General features: G+C 33.4%; 2 protein-coding genes across 5 annotated transcripts in view; one reads left to right on the top strand and one right to left on the bottom strand.

Annotated features, from left to right (window-relative positions):
- Nucleotides 1–19,648, top strand: part of LOC140840075 (long chain acyl-CoA synthetase 1-like) — a 69,517-nt gene extending 49,869 nt beyond the window's left edge. The window contains exons 1-20 of one of the 4 annotated variants that reach the window (XM_073207179.1): nucleotides 14,615–14,774; nucleotides 14,993–15,162; nucleotides 15,265–15,328; nucleotides 15,466–15,555; nucleotides 15,986–16,042; nucleotides 16,125–16,173; nucleotides 16,385–16,461; nucleotides 16,568–16,607; nucleotides 16,689–16,783; nucleotides 16,890–17,057; nucleotides 17,179–17,289; nucleotides 17,412–17,499; nucleotides 17,591–17,657; nucleotides 17,775–17,850; nucleotides 18,041–18,158; nucleotides 18,253–18,498; nucleotides 18,578–18,717; nucleotides 18,819–19,004; nucleotides 19,094–19,216; nucleotides 19,301–19,648. In XM_073207179.1, the coding sequence (XP_073063280.1) occupies nucleotides 15,017–15,162; nucleotides 15,265–15,328; nucleotides 15,466–15,555; nucleotides 15,986–16,042; nucleotides 16,125–16,173; nucleotides 16,385–16,461; nucleotides 16,568–16,607; nucleotides 16,689–16,783; nucleotides 16,890–17,057; nucleotides 17,179–17,289; nucleotides 17,412–17,499; nucleotides 17,591–17,657; nucleotides 17,775–17,850; nucleotides 18,041–18,158; nucleotides 18,253–18,498; nucleotides 18,578–18,717; nucleotides 18,819–19,004; nucleotides 19,094–19,216; nucleotides 19,301–19,345 (1,986 nt within the window). In that variant the 5' untranslated portion in view covers nucleotides 14,615–14,774; nucleotides 14,993–15,016 and the 3' untranslated portion in view covers nucleotides 19,346–19,648. Of the gene's footprint in view, nucleotides 1–14,614; nucleotides 14,775–14,808; nucleotides 14,875–14,992; nucleotides 15,163–15,264; nucleotides 15,329–15,465; nucleotides 15,556–15,985; nucleotides 16,043–16,124; nucleotides 16,174–16,384; nucleotides 16,462–16,567; nucleotides 16,608–16,688; nucleotides 16,784–16,889; nucleotides 17,058–17,178; nucleotides 17,290–17,411; nucleotides 17,500–17,590; nucleotides 17,658–17,774; nucleotides 17,851–18,040; nucleotides 18,159–18,252; nucleotides 18,499–18,577; nucleotides 18,718–18,818; nucleotides 19,005–19,093; nucleotides 19,217–19,300 lie in introns of those variants that run through there. The other 3 variants (XM_073207180.1, XM_073207178.1, XM_073207181.1) reach the window with 3 other exon arrangements.
- On the bottom strand, nucleotides 8,878–10,630 carry LOC140838053 (uncharacterized). Its single transcript, XM_073204140.1, has 3 exons — nucleotides 10,417–10,630; nucleotides 9,374–9,448; nucleotides 8,878–9,156 (listed from the first exon to the last, which is right to left on the bottom strand). The coding sequence occupies exons 1-3, from the start codon at nucleotides 10,579–10,581 to the stop codon at nucleotides 8,986–8,988; spliced, it is 411 nt and encodes a 136-aa protein (XP_073060241.1). The 5' UTR covers nucleotides 10,582–10,630; the 3' UTR covers nucleotides 8,878–8,985.
- Nucleotides 19,649–21,022: the final 1,374 nt, after the last annotated feature.

Raw genomic sequence — 21,022 nt, forward strand, 5'->3', positions numbered from 1 at the left:
GCAGGACAGGTAGAAAAGTTCTTAGGAAGTCTTGGCCTAAGAAACAGAAAGCATCATCTAATCTATAAAGTTTCTAGAAGGGAAATGGCAATCCCAATGGAACTTACAGGAAATAGAATGGAGATGCAGTTAATTCCTTCCGAAGAAATAAAGGAGGAATTACAAAAACTCAAGATAGAAGTAGCAAGGACTATGTCCTGGATTCATATAGGAGCAATCCAGATTATGATAAAGGCTACTTTCAAAGAAGGGATAGATTCACCAATTGATATCGCCATATGCGATAAAAGAATGGGGAATCTACAAGATTCAGTACTAGGAACAATCTCAGGAAACCTCTGTGCAGGAAAAATTGTAGGAGTAATCTATCCAAGGATAGCCTACAACCTGGCAGATCGAGATTTCAGCCGAGCCTTGACATTACATCAGAACTTCAAGGAAAAAAGGTTGATGAAGGAAGGCAATAGACCATATTCTATTACCTATCAGATTTCATATGCTCTATCTAATACACATCATTCTGAATTGTTTATTAGAAACGAGTTTATTGAAATACCTGAGATATTTGGAAAAGTTGCGCAGGCAATTTATCCAGAAAGAATTGAGTTTCCTTTAATACAGGAAACAAATATCCAGATCCAAGACAAACCGATTCTACAGAGAAATCAAAGTCTTAGACTGGAACCAAGAAGACTATCTTTTCAAGGAGATAGAATTACAAGTTACAGATGGGATAAAAAGCCTGTCATAGAAACCCAACAGGAGTTGAAAAGTTTTTCTACAATAGGAAAGCTCAGATGCCCAGAAGGTTGGAAGGAAGTAGAAATAGTATTTGATATTACAAAACAAAGGAATCAATTTCCTTGTAATTTAATATACTATTTGGAACAACCGATGATAGGAACTTACCAAGGACTGATTAATATCGGAGAATTGGAGGTTCATATTCAAGGAATTCCAGGAAAAGAATCAGAACGATTGATTCTTGGGCTAGAGTTTCTCGAGGAACATAAACCTTGGAAACGTCTAGAGTATGGAATGGAGTTTATGGCAGAAGATAAAATGTGGAAAATCCAATGACCACAAGTCCATTCTCCATATACATTCCAGTAGGAATGTTGTATGAACAATATAAGGCAGAATACTTTGCTGCATATATTGATTCAGGTGCTGGAATATGTACAGCAAAACGAGGAGTTTTTCCAAATAATTTGGAAGAAGAGTTACCCAAGATTGCTGGAAGAGATTTTTCCAGAAGAATCTTAATCTTATGTAAAGGGATTAAGATGACTGAAATCATGATTGGCGGTGCTGGACAAACACCTTGGTACAAGGTAAAGACACCACCAATTTATTTTCATGATACAGGAGCTGACATATTGTTAGGAAATAATTTCCTACAAATGTTCAAGTCCTATACACAAGAAAATGAGACTAGAAGATTAGTGTTCACAACACCATGTGCCCACAAAATCATAGTCCAGAGACTTAGGGAGGCATTTTACAGAAAATTGCCAATCCAGTTTCGCAGCAAGCGTGGTGATTCAGGAAAACTTCTGAACCCAAAAATGAAGGATTCAAGACGGTTTGGAGAAACAATGCTCCAGTTAAGAGCAGATAAGGAACTCCAACCAGAAGATATAGAATGCCTTAAGATAACTCTACACACAAATGAAGTAGAGTTTGAATCTAAGGTATCACTGGAAGATGTCAAGAAGAGGATCAAAGAAAATTATAACGAAGATCCCTTGGCATGGTGGGACAGAAATCAACTCAGGGCTTGCCTTAAGATCAAGGAAGGCAAAGAGTATGAATTTGTCCGTTGTAAACCCATCCCAATGAACATCATTGATCAGAGGGATATGCAGATTATAATCAAGGAACATTTGGACCTTGGATTAATCAAAGCAGGTATGTCACCATATAGCAGTCTAGGTTTTCTGGTAAGAAACCATGGTGAAATTAAACGAGGAAAACCCAGATTGGTTATTAATTATCAAGAAATTAATAAGATTCTGGAGTTTGATGGGTATTTTATACCTAGTAGAGAACACTTGATTAGTTGCATTCGCAATGCCAAGATATTCTCTAAATTTGATTGCAAGTCTGGATTCTATCAGATTCGGATGCAGGAAGAAAGCAAGAAATTCACAGCTTTCTCCACACCTCAAGGACATTATATTTGGGAAGTATTACCAATGGGATTGGCTAACTCACCCCAAATATTTCAAAGAAAGATGGATAATCTTTTCAAAGATTATTTCAAGTTTATGTTTGTTTACATCGACGATGTTCTAATAGCATCCAAAGATATGAATGAACATGTTAAACATTTGGAGATTTTCTCTAATGTTTGCAAGAAAGAAGGACTGGTTTTATCTGAAAAGAAAGCAGTCATTGCTACAAGAAAGATTGAATTCCTCGGAATTGAAATCGATGAATCAGGAATAATTCTGCAAGAACACATAGTAGAAAAGGTGCAGAATTTTCCAGAGAATCTCAAAGACAAGAAACAACTTCAAAGTTTTTTAGGGGTTGTTAATTTTGCTGGGATGTTTATTAAAAACCTAGCAAAACACAGGAAGGTGTTCAGTCCATTATTGAAAAAGGATGCTAGATTTATATGGACAGACGAACACACAAAGGGACTTATCCATTTAAAGAAGGTTTGCAAAAATCTTCCAAAGATGGCTATTCCTCAAGACGAGGATGATCTGGTATTATATACCGATGCCAGTGATCATTGGTGGGCTGCAGTATTAACAAAGCTCACACCAGATGGAGAACAACCATGCAGATATTGTAGTGGGTTATTCTCAGACGCAGAAGCCATAAGATGGCATATCAACGAAAAGGAATTTTATGCAGTAAAAAGGGCTTTTGAAAAATGGCCGTTATTTTTACTTGCAAAGAAATTCACTTTGAAAGTTGATAACACTCAAGTTAAAGCCTTTTTGAGGAATAGAATTGAGTCTAAACCGGAGAAGGCTAGATTATTACGATGGCAAGCTTTATGTCAAAATTATATTTTTGATATTATGATAATAAAATCTCATGAAAATATTCTTGCAGATTTTTTAACAAGAGATGGACAGCATTGACATTGATGCTATTATCAAGATGCAGAGGCATTTGAGGGAACACCTTGAAATGCTTCAAACCGAGTTCAACAAGTTAGCTGTTAACGCAGAAGTTGCGGGAAGGCTACAACAAGCTGATAAGAGAATTGTCTCTGATCGAATTACAGGATGTTTACAGGCATATACTCAGTTATGGTCTGTAACGCAAAGGCCTATCCTCCAGGGCATTGAGAGACCACTGGTTTCTCAAATGGAGAGTTTTCGAGTACATGACTCTATACCTGTAGCGGGGGATTCAAATACCCCTTGCACAAGTGTTAAGTCGGGATCATCACGAGATGAGTCGGCTGAAACAAAAATTGAGACTCCTGATCCTTATCTTGAGTCCTCAAGTCAACCCTTCACCTCGGGGATTGAAGAGGGAGAGATCAACCTTAGGCCTCGTATTGACAAAGGCAAAGCTAAGGTTGGTACTAATGAAGGTGTAATTTCTCCATTCCAGGTTTATCAGCAGAATTGGGAGAAATTAAAAACACGTATTGGCATTAACCCAGCTACAAATAGGGTTGATGTTTCAGGAAAATATCCAAGGGTATGGATGAAACCTAATTCATATCCCAAGGAGGTTAAAGCTTGGTATGAATTTGGGGCTCTTGCCTCAGTTTATACTACATCACCCAGCTTTCCGGAAATCTCAGGTTTACCAAAGTGGATCCAGGAAGCTGTTCACGAGACTTGGGCAAACAATGATTATTTGTCCAGAGGAGATGTTTTGGAGCTATACTTCTTTAGTGCAGCACCAGAACCAGCAGGGAAAGGTTCTCACGAAGCCTTTCATTTCATCAAGCTAAGGAGGCCAGATTCAAATATCCAGAAATTTATCAAGGACCCTCCGACAGAAGAAACACCCCTAGTGTCTTCAATGACTGAAGATGACATTTCTACCAGAAGAGCTTGGGGTATTTGGGTCTGTCTCACTGAGATGGACAAAGTCAAGTTTCCGTTCAAATTCTACAATCATTCAGGGAACGGATCATTCCTGTTAAATACCATGACAGGAAAAACAACAAGTTTTGCAGAAGATCTATTTGAAAAGAAAAGAAATCTTTTGTGGAATAGCAAGCTGCCGGCAAGTAAAGAAACTCGTCGGAAATTCTGTAATATGGCACATGTAGGAAGATGGTCTGAAAACATCTGTCCAGAATGCCAAAACCAGAAGGAACCGGAATTTGGTAAAGGATTCAAGCCGAGATCTGATCGGAAACACTTTACCGATACCAGTACAAGTGGGGATGGACCACATTCACGATTTCCTCGAGGAAGCCGAAAGCCAAAGATTCCTCGACAAAATTAAAAGGGACATGTGACCCTCCACTACAAAAGCAGGACCACTACCATGTGAGTGGAAGAAACAAGACAACCACTAATTAGTGGTAAAGGACAAATAGACCATCAATAACAAATGGTGGATGACTCAGCAAGCATTGGACACCAATCTAAAAGGAATCCAATGAATAAAAGTAAATTAACTGGTCCCGAAAATTCATCCATAAATAAGGACAGAAAGGAAACCAGTTAACACACCAGAACCAAAACTTAAAATGTATCGTGTATATTTGAAAGTTTTGAAAAGAAGAATAACATACAAGAGGAAAGAGGCAGAAGCTCTTAAATGGTTAGTAAATCATTTCAAAGAGTATAAAAAAGATGAAATTACTGCCGATATCCTGGAAACTCATCGTCAATGGTATCTAAAAGAGATAAAGGAGGATGAGAAGTTGATGTCAAGATTAATAATCTAGACAGGGACCCCTCAACCACCAAATGGTCCCCAATGCAAGCTGTAAAGGCTTATGAAGATTTGAAATCCGAAGTTCAAATCCGAAGGAGCCTTCTATAAATAAGGCAGAAAGAAGGAAGTGAAGATCATCAAATATTTTCTCCATTTCTTTCATACAAGGTTGTAATATTTTCTTTCAAGTTTTATGTGTGTTAAGAGTTCAGCTACGATAAGTAGCTAAAACAAGTTTCTCCTCCTCTACAGGAGGTTACTATGTAATAAATAAATGTTTGTGTTTTAATAAAAGAGATCTTTGCTCTTAGCCCCTATCATGTATTATTTTCAAAAATTGATCTTTTGCTGTACGCTCTAAGGTAGGAAACGAATTAGAGCTGTGCTAAGTATTGCTGAAGGAATCTGCTTAGTAACCATCGGTTGCGATCGTGTGGTTGGACTGTGAGGAGCAGTTCGTAAAAAACGGTGGATATAACCCGGTGGTACTCTAGTCAAAAAGGTAAAAGATTCAATTTATTTTACGGAAGCATGATGGGCCTTTTACTACAAAAAAGAAATCAATTATTTAAAATAAATATATAAGGGCAAACTTGGAAATTTGAGGGATATGGGGAGTTGAAACAAAGTTTTAATGGGGTAGGGAGTAAAGAGGAGGTTGAGAATGGAAATAGGGAGTTTTTGACAATTTTCCCAAGATTTAACTTAAAATATACTGGTATCGATCTTTATAATATAATATAAATAAATTGATTTTTTTTATGGACGATAATTGTCGGTGGATATTCGAATTAATCAATTACTAATAAACCAATAAAATTAAAGCTATTTCAACTAGCTAAGACATGCATGATCATGCACGTTGCTCCTTAAAGCATAAGCTAAATTTCCACTTATTATATAATTGAATCGACTTGGATTTAACTTATTTTAAAATGAAAATTTTATTACATTGAGTGCAAACATATTTAAATGTAAAAATTTAAAATGGAAATTATTTCAATTATATGATTATCTGTAATATATGAGACAACATTCTATATTGAAAATGAAAATTTGGAATGGGAGATTAAACAACAAAAACAAAGTGTTTATGGTTATCGACAATGAAACTTTTAATAAATTATTATTAGTTATTTTGAAGCTCAAGATTTTAATAATCGATTTATCGTTGTATGATAATTCCAGTAAAAATTGATTTTGTTTAAAAAAGATCTAAGATCCGAGTCTTTCGAATATTTATTTCAAAACGATACAAAGTTAATTGATTTTAAATGAAGGTATTTTCTGGGAACAAACATAGTGTATCATTGATCTTTTGGGGGTCTTTTGAATTAAAAATAGTAGTAGAATTATCTTTTAGATTTTCCAATGATAAAATATTTTAGGGAGTCATGCAGTAATTTCTCCTTGAATGTTAAATCGTGGCCTTTTCAAGTTAAAGCCAAAAAATAAAAATAAAAAATAAAAAATTAACGGCATATACTTGACTTTATTATATATCATCATCATTATTATTATTAAAAATAAATAAGTTCACTATTTTGTAAAGAGAATCCCTATTCTTTGATGTGAAAATTGGCATAGGTCCATATAAAAAAGGTTGACTAATAATTTTGTCGTGTCCAAAATTTGTTATAACATAAGATTAGAATAATGCGCTAATGTTTGCTCTTTATGACGAAATATATATTATTTAGTATGATTTTAACGTAGATTCTCAATTTTATTTTTTTCATATATTAGTCGAAATAATAATTCCATCTGTTTATATTTGTCCAATCCACAAAATTTACGGCTCGCATTGCGACAAACAAATTCTCCCAACTTAGTTCATTTAGGTGAGAATGGTTTTTTTAATCCCAAAAAACCATCTTTCTTTTTTTTAGCCCCCTATTTCAATTTTTTCCATAAATAATCAACTTTATTTTTTAAAAAAGACCTAATGAAAACAAGAAAATTTTTTGTTTTAATTTAAATTAATTTTTTTCAAAAAGTAATTATAAAAATAATCGATTGGATATGAACGCAATGTTTGTATACAAAAGTATACAATAAATGTGAAGAATTTCCTGAGTAAACTACCTACATTGTTCACATAAGTGATATTTGAATCCAAAAATTGTTTATACTATCCAAACTAGCTACCACGTTTTTCATGATGCATACCAAAGAGTACATATAAGTAAAAATTTAAAAAATAATAGCCTTGCCTTAGATACACACACACACACACACACACACACACACACACACATATATATATATATATATATATATATATATATATATATAATTTTAGGACTGACCCACAAAGTAAATTTTGTAATCTGACCGATGAAATGTTATTTTTATCTATAAAATATTATTTTTCTTTACAGAAATATCATTTTTTGTTAGTTACATTTTGAAAAAATATTGTGTAGTATATGCTAATTTGAATGAAAATATTATTTTTCATGTCAAATTATACATGGTAATATATTGATTTGAGTAAAAAATATTTTTTTATGATATAAACTAATTTCGACTCATCTCATAAATATAGATCCGTACACATGATACATACTATATATATATATATACACACACACGCGCACAAAACATTAATTATTGCATTTGTAAATGGTAAGTATTCATGCATCCATATCATATTACCAAAAGAACGGCGGAAAATCATTCAACTTTTGTTCAATTATGTAAAACTTCATAAAGGAAACATCTTTCTAAGTTTGCAAAATTGTAATAACATTAATAAGATAAAAGTACGTTGACCAGATATATTATCATGATCACGAACGACAACATTATTGTTGTTTTTTCTTCTTATTATTATTAAAATATTATTATTTTATTATTAATCAATTCCAAAAGATATAAAGTTCTCGAGAAGGGAATCTCTTTTGATTCAAAAGTAAGCATAATCGTATTTTTAAATTCTTCACTCATATTTCTAATTCACTTACACACATACATGTGTGTGTGTGGTAAACACTCAGTCAAAGGAATGACATTCATAAGCACTTGATAAACGATTCATGAGATCCGTCGACTTTGTAAATATCTTCGCTTTCTAGGTTGTCATGAGATATGACACCTTACTAATTAAATTATTACTACAAATAATCAATTATTATCATTACTAGGATCCATTCATTTTTTTAATGGAGGGTATCATTTTTATTTTTATTTTTTTTTCTCCTTTTTTTTTGGAACAATAGCCTAGCCACTTAATTAAATGAGTATGTCTCATGTGAGACCGTCTCACGGATCCTAATCTGTGAGACGAGTCAACCCTACCCATATTCACAATATAAAATAATACTCTTAGCATAAAAAATAATACTTTTCCATGGATAACCCAAAAAAGAGATCCGTCTCACAAATACGACCCGTGAGACCGTCTCACACAAGTTTTTGCCTAATTAAATAATCAATATTTTTTTTATTTTTTAAAAAAAAACCATTTACAAAATTGCGAGTTATCTTTTTTTTAGCTATCAAATCATTGTGTCTTGCAAAATCATTGAAAAATTTGAGATCATGGCAGGAAAAAAAAAAGAACATTTATTGATAAATTTAATGAATTAAATATTGATTATTACAAGCATTGAGCGAGTGGTAGGGTATATATATATCATGAATTGAACAAGCTCCTAGTGGTGCGAATCATTTGGATCAATTCTTGTCATGTTACTGCAGGCATTATTGAAGAACTTTGATTATCTTGCAAAATTTTACATTTCACTATAAATTATATATCACCGCTAATAAAAAAAGATTATCTTTTTTCCCGTTTCAAACTTAGGATCTTTGCAAGTACTCGTGGGCATATTATCTTTGTTACACAAGTAATGGGGTCTTGGAGCCTTACCCTTGCTGTTAGACTAAGGGATTCTTGACGAGTAAGGAGGGTTCTTGCAAGTCATCAATCTTCTTCACTAAAAATTATGATCTGTTGTTAGCATTGGAAATTCGTTTGAGGTCGGTAAGCTAGAACGGGAATGGGGGCAAACGAGCCACTTGATATTAATACAGATGATGGATCCAAATTCAAAGTCTGAATCAGTGAATCGCCCAATAAAATAATTGGATACACATATACATATATGATTAAATGCTGAAGCTGCTGCATTTAAATTTGTCATCACATAGCGTCAGCTTCTCAGCTTTCAACACAGCATCAAGAGACAAAGGACAGAAACTCCGTGATGGACCGTAGAAATGAGGAAACCGAATATTTGACTCATCGTCCACGGCTTCATAAATCAAGCCGCTCCCAAGCTGCATCCGCCGATTTAAATTTGTTTATATGCCAAAATATGCAGAAAAAATCTAATGAGATGTATCCATACATATAAAGCATCTCGTGCATTGGAAAATCTCTGCAAGACTGCCACAAAACTACAAAGCATCTCGTGCATTGGAAAATCTTCAGATGATATAGTAAGCACAAATGCTCATGATAGTAAAATTATTCGTGTGTTTATAGTAATGCTACCTTCTTTACATCAATCTGAAGTAGGTACAGATCCTCCTTCACGTTCGAGAAAAAGTTCTGTAAAGTCGATTGCACCTGCAAGTCAAAGTTGTAATATGCTTTGAAGCTTTCAAAGGACTCCGACTGAAACCCAGATATAGCTACAAAGGCACACAAGTGACCAGCCAGATAACCTAAACTACATAATAGAGCATGAAGGAAAGGCCAATTTCCACATTGTTAATGATATTCCCAAAATCACACACCAGAGAGCAGAAAAGATAGGGATATATTATACTAAATTAATTGTTTGATAACCAAAAGATCATGAAGCAACCCGAGTACAGAAACTTTGCCACAAGAATGCTTTTTCTCTTAAGGTGCGTTTGTCAAATCAATCCAACTTGTTTGGCCATTTTGAATCCATGGAATTGAAATCTCTCGCTTTATATTTTTAACTGGTTCATTAGCTAGCGTAATGGATTTCAAAAGTTTCTTCATTCCATTCGAGAGAATGTCCTGGCACTCCGCACTAGATCCCCTCAAGCATTATAAAACTAAAATCTTTGATGCCCAAAGGGATGTAAACCGTATAGATTTAAAGATTAGTCATTTATTCGGAAATTAAATACTTTCAGAAAAAGAACATTACGGAATAAGAAATTTTTAAGACAATTTCATTTAGATAAAACCATAACAATGGCGAAATATCATTTTTATTTCCAAATGAAAGGATAAAATCCCAATGACACGCCACAAACACAAAATTCTCCTTCATATACACAATCAAATCACTTAAGTTCAATTGATCAGCATTTTATAAATTTATGCAAACTTCAAACCGAGGATAGCATATGCCTCATTCAATCAAGACTATGCTTCAGTATGACACGAGTGTTGGAAACCGAATCAAATCCCTAACTAGGCACAATCGAACCCACCCCCCCCCCCCCCCCCCCCCCCTGTTTTCAGAAATCGGAATTTGGTCAGGTGGGTATTTCCATTTTATCTTGATCAACACGTTGCCTAACTTATTCATGTAGGGAAGGTGAAAATGAAGAAACCTGATGGAGCATGCTCAGGTGAAAACAAGCAGTTGATTTGTCTACATTTCCGCCGTAGGTGCAACCAGTTCTCCGGAGCTCCTCCCACTCCTCGGCGGTGCTGATTCTGTACACAAATTCCTCCTCATTTCCAATTCCCTCTTTACCTGTAGAATTGGCAGCCATTGTCGTGGAGTCCCAATCTCAGAACATAAATGAATGTTGTTTTTCAATTGGGATTGTAATTTGGGCCTCTTAAACAGCCCATTGGGCCTGTTTTGTCATATATCTAGTAATAACCTAAAAAATTATTTTTAAAATACATTAAATACATAGATGATTATGGTAAAAATATAAATAAAACACTGGGATGATTAATACAAAAACCCCTATGGAAATTAGAATTATAGTTTTATAGGTTGATATAATTTGTTTTTAGTCCTCCAATTTTATAAAATATGTCATTTTCTAATAATTTTAATATGTTTTCTGTCATATCTAACGTAACGTCAGATATTTTTATCTTACTGATAATTGTTATTATTACATTAGGCATCTAGACGTTACATCTGCATTATAATTAAAAAACTAAAATTACAAAATAAGTAAAATTACTAGAAGATGTTTATGCTACTAAACTATGAGAGACGGTGATGTTACATATATTTGCTTTAACTTTTTTTGTACATTTAAGCTGTGAATGCGTTCATTTGGCTATGTATCTATATTTTTTATGTACTTGTTTTATGTGTCATTTGAATTCAGAGTAGGTCTCTTATGAGACAATTCACATGTCTATATCTGTGACAGACCGACTCAATCCATACTTACCGTAGTTTTGATAAAAAAAAAAGTAATATTTTTTCATGATTGAGTTGGTTTGGAGATCTGTTTTATAAAATTGATTCATGAGACGGTCTCACAATAGTTTATGTTTTGAATTTGATGAGTGGAGACTAATAGATAACTAGATTCAAAAAAAAAAAAAAATTATCAAGCAATTGGAATATTATTGATCCAATCATATTAATCATTAGGTGGAATAATATAGGTTTACGTACTTACATGCATGTTAATTATCTTAATTTGAAGATTACACACTGTATAAGGTGCTCTTGCTATTTATTACGTGCAAAAATTTGAATAACTAGGTTTTTACTTAAAACATGTATTTTCACAAAAATAATACTAAAATGATATCTATTTTATATAATAAATAATAATTATTACGATTTAATATAAATCTCTTGAATTTTAGATTTATTTTATGATAAGCTACTGAATATTAGAAAATTTAAAATAGCCACTCTAAAATTTACAATACAGTATATATTACTCATTTGCTTGATTAATATAACTCTTCACGTATAGTTGACAAAAACTTATGTTAGACGGTCTCATGGATCGTATTTTGTGAGACAGATCTCTTATTTGGGTCATCCATAAAAAAATATTACTTTTTATGCTAAGAGTATTATTTTTTATTGTGAATATCGACAGGTTTAACTCGTCTCACATATAAAATTTCGTGAGACCATCTCACAAGAGACCTACTCCGTATAGTTTATGTACACGTACATGATGCAAAATGCATGCATGTCATTGTTCTATATCTTTATTTCCTCGGAGGCATATTTAGCAGAGAGAATTCAGAAATATAATTTTTTACAAAGTAAAAATACACTCATCAAAATAAGAATTCACTACTTCTAGAACAATAAAAAAAACAAATTATACAGTTGGCTGACTTCCAACTTTTTCTTGATGACAAGTACATTATATCTCCCCGAGCCCAAGCACGACATGTTTCATGTAAATTGGTCTACACAAGTTAGTTTTTGGTTCTCGAGTTGGTCAAAATTGAAGTCTTTAGAATGATAAATCGTGACAACATTTTGATTTTCTCCTACAGTACTGTTATATATACACAGAAAAGGAAAAAATAATTTTAAGAAAATTGTAATATCGTAGGGCTCTAGCGACAATTCTCTTCCGATCCACTTGCTAGCATTTACTCCATTCACCCACTTAATGACATTTTTTTTTTGCAAATTGATGGCGATTGATTGATGATTCACAAACAGTTACCTGCAAGAATTGGATAGAGCCTGTGTGGACAATGTGACCAACCTCGATTTTCACCTATTTCAGTCGGACTAGTCCATGAAATCGGCAATTTTCAATGTAGATCGGACCTTCGATTCGCGTCGACCAATTAAGTCAACCCAAAAACAATTTCTCCTAGACTTTATAAATTCAAGAAAAATAATATCAATCTCTATGCTTTTTTTGTAGTTTACTGAACTTTTTATGATGCATGTGTCAGGGATTGGTTTAGGGTTGCGGTTGGTTGAGGGTAGCTGCTACATTTAAAACAACCGGTGGAAAAGTATTTGAAGGTGGAAAAGTATTTCAAGGATGTCATTAATATACATATATATACACTTCTAATTTATCTAATTTTACCAAGTATAACAAAGTACATCTCAATTTTCTAGATATATATGAACTGGATCGATTCGTTACACAAATGTAAATTCGTGAAACTGTCTCATAAAAGACCTATTTCGATTGAAAGCATAAGAAAAGATAACTTATCAAGACCCTTAAATGATAGATATACACTGTTTTTTCATATATGTTTAATTCAAATGACGACGTTATTTTAATCATACAAGCAAAACTTTAATATACTTTATCACTATTAATTGAAACTTTAATTTGTTTTTACTATTAAAATGATGATAGGAGTCGTAGGACTTTAATTAAGTTAGCTTTGGAAATCATTGATGGTAGGATGAAAGCTATCGTGAAACGAAATCAAGGGATGCCATTAAACATAGGTCGTCGAAACAAAATAATACATCTATTAGTGAGAGAGAATAAATGAAATCTACCTTTCTTTCACACATAAAAACTTGTGTGAGACGATCTCACGAGTCATATTTGTGAGACATATATCTTATTTTGGTTATCCATTGAAAAATATTATTTTTCATGCTAAAAGTATTACTTTTTATTATGAATATGAGTAAGATTGACCCGTCTCACATATTAAGCTCCGTGAGATGGTCTCATATGAGACCCACTCTCTTTCATAATAATAAGTTATTTTCAAAATATATTATATCTTCTACTAAATTATTAAATATTTTTTATTCCGACTTGGTGATAACTTGACTCTATCATTTGCAGAATCACATCAGCAGAAGTAGTATAAAAATATATAGTTAAGACTAAAATTTGAGAATATAGTGGATCAAAATCGCAATGAAATAAATTGATAAGAAAAAGTATCTCGTAATTAATTTTTAAAAAAGGTGAACTTGTTCAGTGGTCGACTACCGAAATAATAATAATAATAATAAAGTTCGTTTAATTGGAATAATGAGATTTAATAAAATTATTGTAGCCACACAACAAAACGTACCAACTCCTTGTGTGATGCCACGGGAATGTTTTTCAACTAAAGTAAACAATTTCATTAAAAATCGACTGTTCCATGAAATATATTTTATTTATTTTTTATCGTTTAATACAATTGAAAAAAAAATACAAAAATATATAATTAAATGTTGGCAGGTCGCATGTATGGTAAATACAAGATGGTTGGGCGTTGACGGTGGGCTCTGCATTGATTAATTACTCGACTTTTCATAAGTTTAGTTTCAACTTCCATTCCTAGTAGTAATAACACTGGTATTTCAACGACCCACATTAATATTTACCACCAAACCAATTAAATATATATATATATATATTTATAATTTTGATATGTTCCATTAACGAAGTATCACTCATATATTATATATACAATTTGAATATATTTCATTATATTCAATAAATGAGCGTCACTTATTGATGATTATAAAGATGAGTTCGGTGGATAAATATTATATCAAAACTATATATATATATAAACACGAGTGGGTCTCATGTGAGAAACCGTCTCACGGATCATAATCTGTGAGACGGGTCAACCCTATCTATATTCACAATAAAAAGTAACACTTTTAGCATAAAAAATAATATTTTTTCATACACAACACAAATACGACCCATGAAACCGTTTCTGACAAATTTTTGACTATAAACACACGTACTCCGTCTCAATTAATTATGTTTCTCTTCATGATTATAAAATTTAGGTGGTATCTATTTCCATTTCCCAATTGGCACGTATTATATTACCTTGCACATTCAACCGTTTATTAAAGGATACATTGCCAATTGCCACTCTTCCGTCGTAGTCATCTTCATCTTCTTTATCTAAGTACTCCTCATCTGCTACACTTGCATATATAATAGTATCTAAGCCGACATCCATTGCATTTTTCTCGATCGTAGACTGAATTCATTGGCCATTCTTTTGCAGTTCAGTAAGTCGTTGTATAATTCTTTATGCTCTTTTTGAACTGTATATTTTAAATGAAATTCAGAGAGAACTGGTCATATATACATATATCCACATCTGTAGTGGTGGGTCGATCGTGACTTTTTCTTTCCTACATTGAATAATACTTTATGGCTGCATGACTTTTGAGTCTTGTTTTGATCGATTAGTAGACCCTTTTTAGCGTTTCTTGTTCTTTCTTAGGATTCTGCTGATTTCAGCGGAGGAATGGAGAAGTTCGGTGTCAAGGTGGAAGAAGGAAGGGAAGGCCGAGATGGAAAGCCATCCGTTGGTCCCGTGTATCGTAATCTACTCGCGGAGCATGCGTTTCCGTCGATTCATCCTGAGTTATCTACCGCTTGGCAAATTTTCAGGTTACCTGCGATATACGAAAAATGCGCCTATTATGTGTTATTTGTTTAAAGCGAAGTCTTGCGAGTGTGTCGACTGACGAGTCAAATGTTTTTTATGCGCAGAACTTCCTTTGAAAAGTACCCTGACAATAGAATGCTGGGATGGCGTGAGTTGGTCGACGGAAAGGTGCCACGCTTTTTACTGCTGTTATCCTATGTGTGATGGATCACGTTCTTGCTTTTGCATGTCAGAGTTGTGAGTAAATCTGGTGTTGAAAAGTGTTTGCTTTCTGATTATATTTTATTGGATTTCATATTCTTCAGTGGGGCCCTTACAAGTGGAAGACATACAAGGAAGCGTACCTGGAAACTCTGCTTGTTGGTTCGGCATTGCGAGCGCATGGCATTGAACCTGTAAGAGACTGCATTCCCTTCACTCTTGCATGCAAGCATTTTGGTTTTTTGTATTGCTATTCATCAAAACATCATTAGCCATCCATCCTACAAGCTTTAATGGAATTCGCTACCCATTTTCATCGAATTTGGTTGTCCCAAAATCTCGAGTTCAGGAGAGATTTATGCTAGAATATGGCCACACCCAACATATATGCGTAAGTCGGAGGTCGAGAAATATGTGTCCAGCTAGTATCCGATAATGAAATGTGATACATTAATCATTAGACAACAAAAACCAGCTTGATAGATGCGCTTTTAATCTGTAGGTGTTTTGAACCTTTGACAATCATGCTCTATACGATGTCGAAACCGGTTGTCGCAAGAACTCGAACTCATAGAAGACGCCTCGATCAATAGGCTTAAACTTTAACAATTTACTCTGTCACAGGGAGCTCGAGTTGGAATTTATGGCGCAAATTGTCCTCAGTGGATTGTGGCAATGGAGGTCAGTTCATTAGACCTGTTTATCTCAATCTTGTTCCCCTTTAATTCGTGTTCTTAAACTTGGGTTGTGTTCTCTTGTTCAGGCCTGCAATGCTCACAGTTTAATTTGTGTTCCTCTCTACGACACCCTTGGTACGATATTCGTCAGCCTTAGTCTATTATTGACACTGTCTATATCTAGGATAGTTGGCTGCAAATTGTTTCTCGATTGTAATCTGATGTGTGGATTTTCATAGCTAGAAAAAGAAAAACAGTATTCGGGAGTATGATTTGGTTCTTGTTAACATATGCGGGCGAGTTTACGACGTTTGAGGCTTCAATAATGTCAATTTCCATTGTGCAGGGGCTAGAGCTGTGAACTACATAATAGATCATGCTGAGCTTGATATCGTTTTCGTTCAAGATAAGAAAGTGAAACAAGTGAGCCTAGCAAAACTCTATATTGGTTTATGGATTTGGTTGAACCTTAGGATTAATCAATCCACTTGATTGTTTTGATGAATTAAACAATTCCCTAATATTGCAGCTAATGAGCCCTGAATGCACCAGTGCTCAAAGGATAGAATGTAAGCATGAAAATCAATATGAATTAATCAGTCAGTAGTTTCCAAAAAGATCTTTGATGTAAAAAATTCTTTTGGTTGCAGTTATTGTGTGCTTCTCTTCATTGACAGAGGAACAGCGGGACGAAGCAGCCGCTATTGGCATCAAACCTTACTCTTGGACCGAATTTCTTGCTGTGGTATGAAAAACCAGTCCAGTGTTCCTTTTACGTTTTTGGATTGCAGAGAGTTCACCCTTTTTTACCCGTTCTTTCATGTTTTTGAGTTATGTGCATTTCGTATCAGGGAAGAGAAAAGCCATCGGAAATTTTTGCACCAAAGCCATCTGATACGTGCACGATTATGTATACAAGCGGAACCAGCGGCGATCCAAAAGGTGTAATTTTGACCCATGAAAACATTATAACATGCATTAGCGGGGTCGAAAAATTCATGGAGCAATTCGAAGACAAGGTAACCGTGCTTTTCCATCTATTTGCCGCCTTTTAGTTCGGGCCAATCATATTTTTTCTGGTTGGTCCTTGTTTAGTATTTCTATTTTTTTCACATGTTTATGATTTGGGAGCGTCAATAGATGACAGTGGACGATGTGTACATATCTTTCCTACCCCTTGCTCACATTCTCGATCGCATGATTGAAGAATTCTTTTTCTACAAGGGTGCTTCGGTCGGATACTATCATGGGGTAAGCTGCTAGAATGTTTGTTTTTTGTGTCTTTTCTGAACTTTAGAGGTCACTCAGATGAGGATATGTTGTTCATTTATATATCATATTTGATAATCTTATTTCCATTGAGTGTACTGAAGGAAATCAACGAAATAAGGGACGATTTGGTGGAGTTGAAACCAACATTTTTGGCAGGAGTACCTCGAGTTTTTGAAAGAGTGCATGAAGGCATGAAAATTTTGATGTTTTTTTTTATCATATTTGCTAGCGCCAATTCGCTGTCATTTTTTACACTGTCATTTGGTTTATCTTCCTTCAGGGGTCCTCAAAGCTGTTGAAGAACTCAACCCTAGGAGGAGGAAGATTTTCAGCTGGCTTTACAAATAGTAAAAACCTGTCCATTCGTTAGCCTTTTGTCTTCAAAATAGTTTCTTTGATAATATATGCTTACTACTCGTATTGAAGCAAAAACTGATGCTAAAAATGAATCTTTTCCTATACAGCAAACTTTTTTGGATGAATCGCGGGTACAAACAAAAAGATGCATCACCACTGGCTGATCTACTTGCTTTTGGAAAGGTCTTCTTACTTCTCCAGTTTTATGTTAAGCTTCAATGTCTATCTTGATCATATCTGCTATCCCATTTTCCACTATCATTGGTGTGTCTGATCGCTTTGGATACGATCTAGAGTTTCTCAGATTTTACACTCACGCAGAGTCCGAGAAGTAAAGAGAGAAAAAGTGACTTGTTTTCTTTCTCATTTGTAGGTCAAAAACAGGTTAGGTGGAAGGATCCGTCTCATAGTGTCCGGGGGTGCGCCATTGAGCACTGAGATAGAAGAATTCCTACGGGTCACATCCTGTGCTTTTGTGGTACAAGGATATGGTAAATAAATATATTTATCTTAGTCAAACTAAGAACAAAAATAGAGTGTATAGAATCTCAAAGTTGTACGTGGTCTGTTAATTTCGGTGGGCAGGGTTGACTGAGAGTTGTGGATTGGCAACGCTGGGTTTTCCAGATGAGATGTGCATGATTGGAACAGTTGGCTCTTCTTTCATGTATACTGAAATCCGTCTGGAGGAAGTTCCAGAGATGGGCTATGATCCACTTGCGGATCCTTCTCGTGGTGAAATATGCATCAAAGGGAAATCAGCGTTTGCAGGATACTACAAGAACCCAGAGTTGACTCAGGAAGTAGTCCAAGACGGATGGTTCCATACTGGTTCGTTTTTGAGTCATCATTTCCCATATCCATTAGGTCATTGCTTCTTGACTAAATTGTTGCATGAATCTGCCCTCAGGTGACATTGGAGAGATGTTACCAAATGGAATCATTAGAATTATCGACAGGAAAAAGAACCTAATCAAGCTCTCTCAGGGAGAGTATGTTGCAGTTGAATATCTTGAAAAAGTTTATGGTATCACCCCTATTGTGGAAGATGTAAGCAAGCAAGCATCATTCAACTTAATCTCTCTTTTTTTTTTCTTTTCTTTTTTTCAAATAACTAGATTATAATCTTCAGTTCCAACTGTGTATTTTAGATATGGGTGTACGGCGATAGCTTCAAGTCGAAGCTAGTCGCAGTCGTCGTTCCCAACGAAGACAACACCATGAAATGGGGAAAGCAGAATGGCCATAAAGAATCCACCTTCCTGGAGCTATGCTCTTTAAACCAGCTCAAAGATCACATCATCCTTGAGCTCAAATCTACAGCCGACAGAAATAAGGTCACTTTCTTCACATTCTTTAAAAGCAAACTAAGGCAGAGCACTGAACAATATCATTTAATGGGATTGTTTCAAATTTGCTTGGACAGCTGAGAGGTTTCGAGTACATCAAAGATATAATCGTGGAACCTGAGCTATTTGAATTGTCTGAAAAAGAATTGGTGACAGCAACATTGAAGAAGAGACGAGACAGAATGCTCAAGAATTACAAGGTAAATAACATGATGCAATTTTAACTTGCTGTGTTATGACTTATGAGTTAACGACTTCATTATTCAACCATTGATGGCACGCAGGAGGAAATTGATGGGCTCTATCGAGTGCTGAACAAAGCGAAGTAGTAGGTAAGGATTTGCATCTGCACAGTATGGCATTTCCCTGACCAGCACGGTATATCCAGTCTTCTTGGATGCTTGCTGCATTATTCTCTCTTAATGTGTTCCATATATACGATGCTGTCAGTGGGAATTCAGAACAATTCCCTCAGTCAAAAATATATCTTGTTACAATTCAGACAGTTGTTTGCCCCTTGGCTGCTCGAATATCAACCAACTTGAGTTTGAAATTATCAAATTTGAAACAAACTTGAATATGTTCAAACACACTTTTGAATTTAATTCCACACGAATAATTTTGCTTGATAACTTGCAAGATCTAGCATAGATTTTGTGTCATCGCTCTTAATGTAATTTTTCTTGATATCTATTTATTCGCAAACCTATATTTAAAGTATGCGAAAAATTGTAGAAAAATTATTAAAACAATTCTAAAATCTATATCTATATATCTATATTATCTATAAAAACGTGGATACTTGAAATGTTATTCCAATTGTGAAGACGTTTTATATTTTTACTTATTTCAATTATGAAGTAACATGTATTGTAATTTAACACTTAATCTATTAATTAATAATTAATACTAATTAACCACGTTTTATGATTATGATTTTGTGTTTTTGAATTTTTCTCATCTTTTTTTCATTATAATATTTAATTATATCATATTTCATTTTTAAAACAAAATTATTTCATTTTATATACATATAAATATGTGGATGTGTTTACTTAATCAAGTGACATACGTGGTAATTTCATACTTAGTCTATTAATTAATAATTAAATATTAATGAACCACATTTTATGGTTATAATTTTATGTTTTTAACTTTTTTCCCTTATATATTTCTCATTATAATTTTTAGTTATGTCATATTTCATTCTATTTCATTTAAAAAAAAAATCATTTTATATACATACAAATGTGTGGATGATAGAAAAATTTTCTAATTGTAAACGAGGTTGAGAGAAATAAAGTTGAGTTATATCATAATGAAATGTTATTTTCTATTATAAAATTAATATATGACACAATCCTTATAATAAATGTAAATTATAATGATCATTGATTAACATCTGTCAAAGTATTAGGGCTTTTACATATGATATATTAACATATTTATTTATTTTAAAATCGAACTAACTAATTCAATAAATACTAAAATTACATTTTTTTTTATCAAATTTATGTATTTGGTTATGTTTTTATTTTATTTTTTATGTGAAAATCATACCGATAATTTAAAATTTATATTTAATAATTATTTTAGGAGTTTATTAAATTTTATTTGATTTTTATCAATCTTTTATAAATGTGTATTTCATTACATATATTGATTTATTTTTTATTTTAAAATTATATTTAACAAGAAATTAATAAACATCGATGTAATTTATAAAAGATAGATTCTGATATAAAATTGATTACGTATGACATAAAATTCTAAAGACAAAAGGTTAAAAAATTATTTAGGTGTTTAAATATTAATTTAATAATATTATGAGTTATATTTTACTATTAATATTATTATTTCATTAGTTTTGATATTGTTTTGATGAGTTAGTCACGATATTTTAATTAATGTAAATTATGATTATGCGTTGATAAAGTCTATAATTTTATTGATTTTTAGTTCATTATGCCTTATACGTGGTGTTTGAATATATATTTCTAAAATTT

Source organism: Primulina eburnea, chromosome 8 (assembly GCF_022965805.1).
Source record: "Primulina eburnea isolate SZY01 chromosome 8, ASM2296580v1, whole genome shotgun sequence".
In the NCBI taxonomy this organism is placed as follows: domain Eukaryota; kingdom Viridiplantae; phylum Streptophyta; class Magnoliopsida; order Lamiales; family Gesneriaceae; genus Primulina; species Primulina eburnea.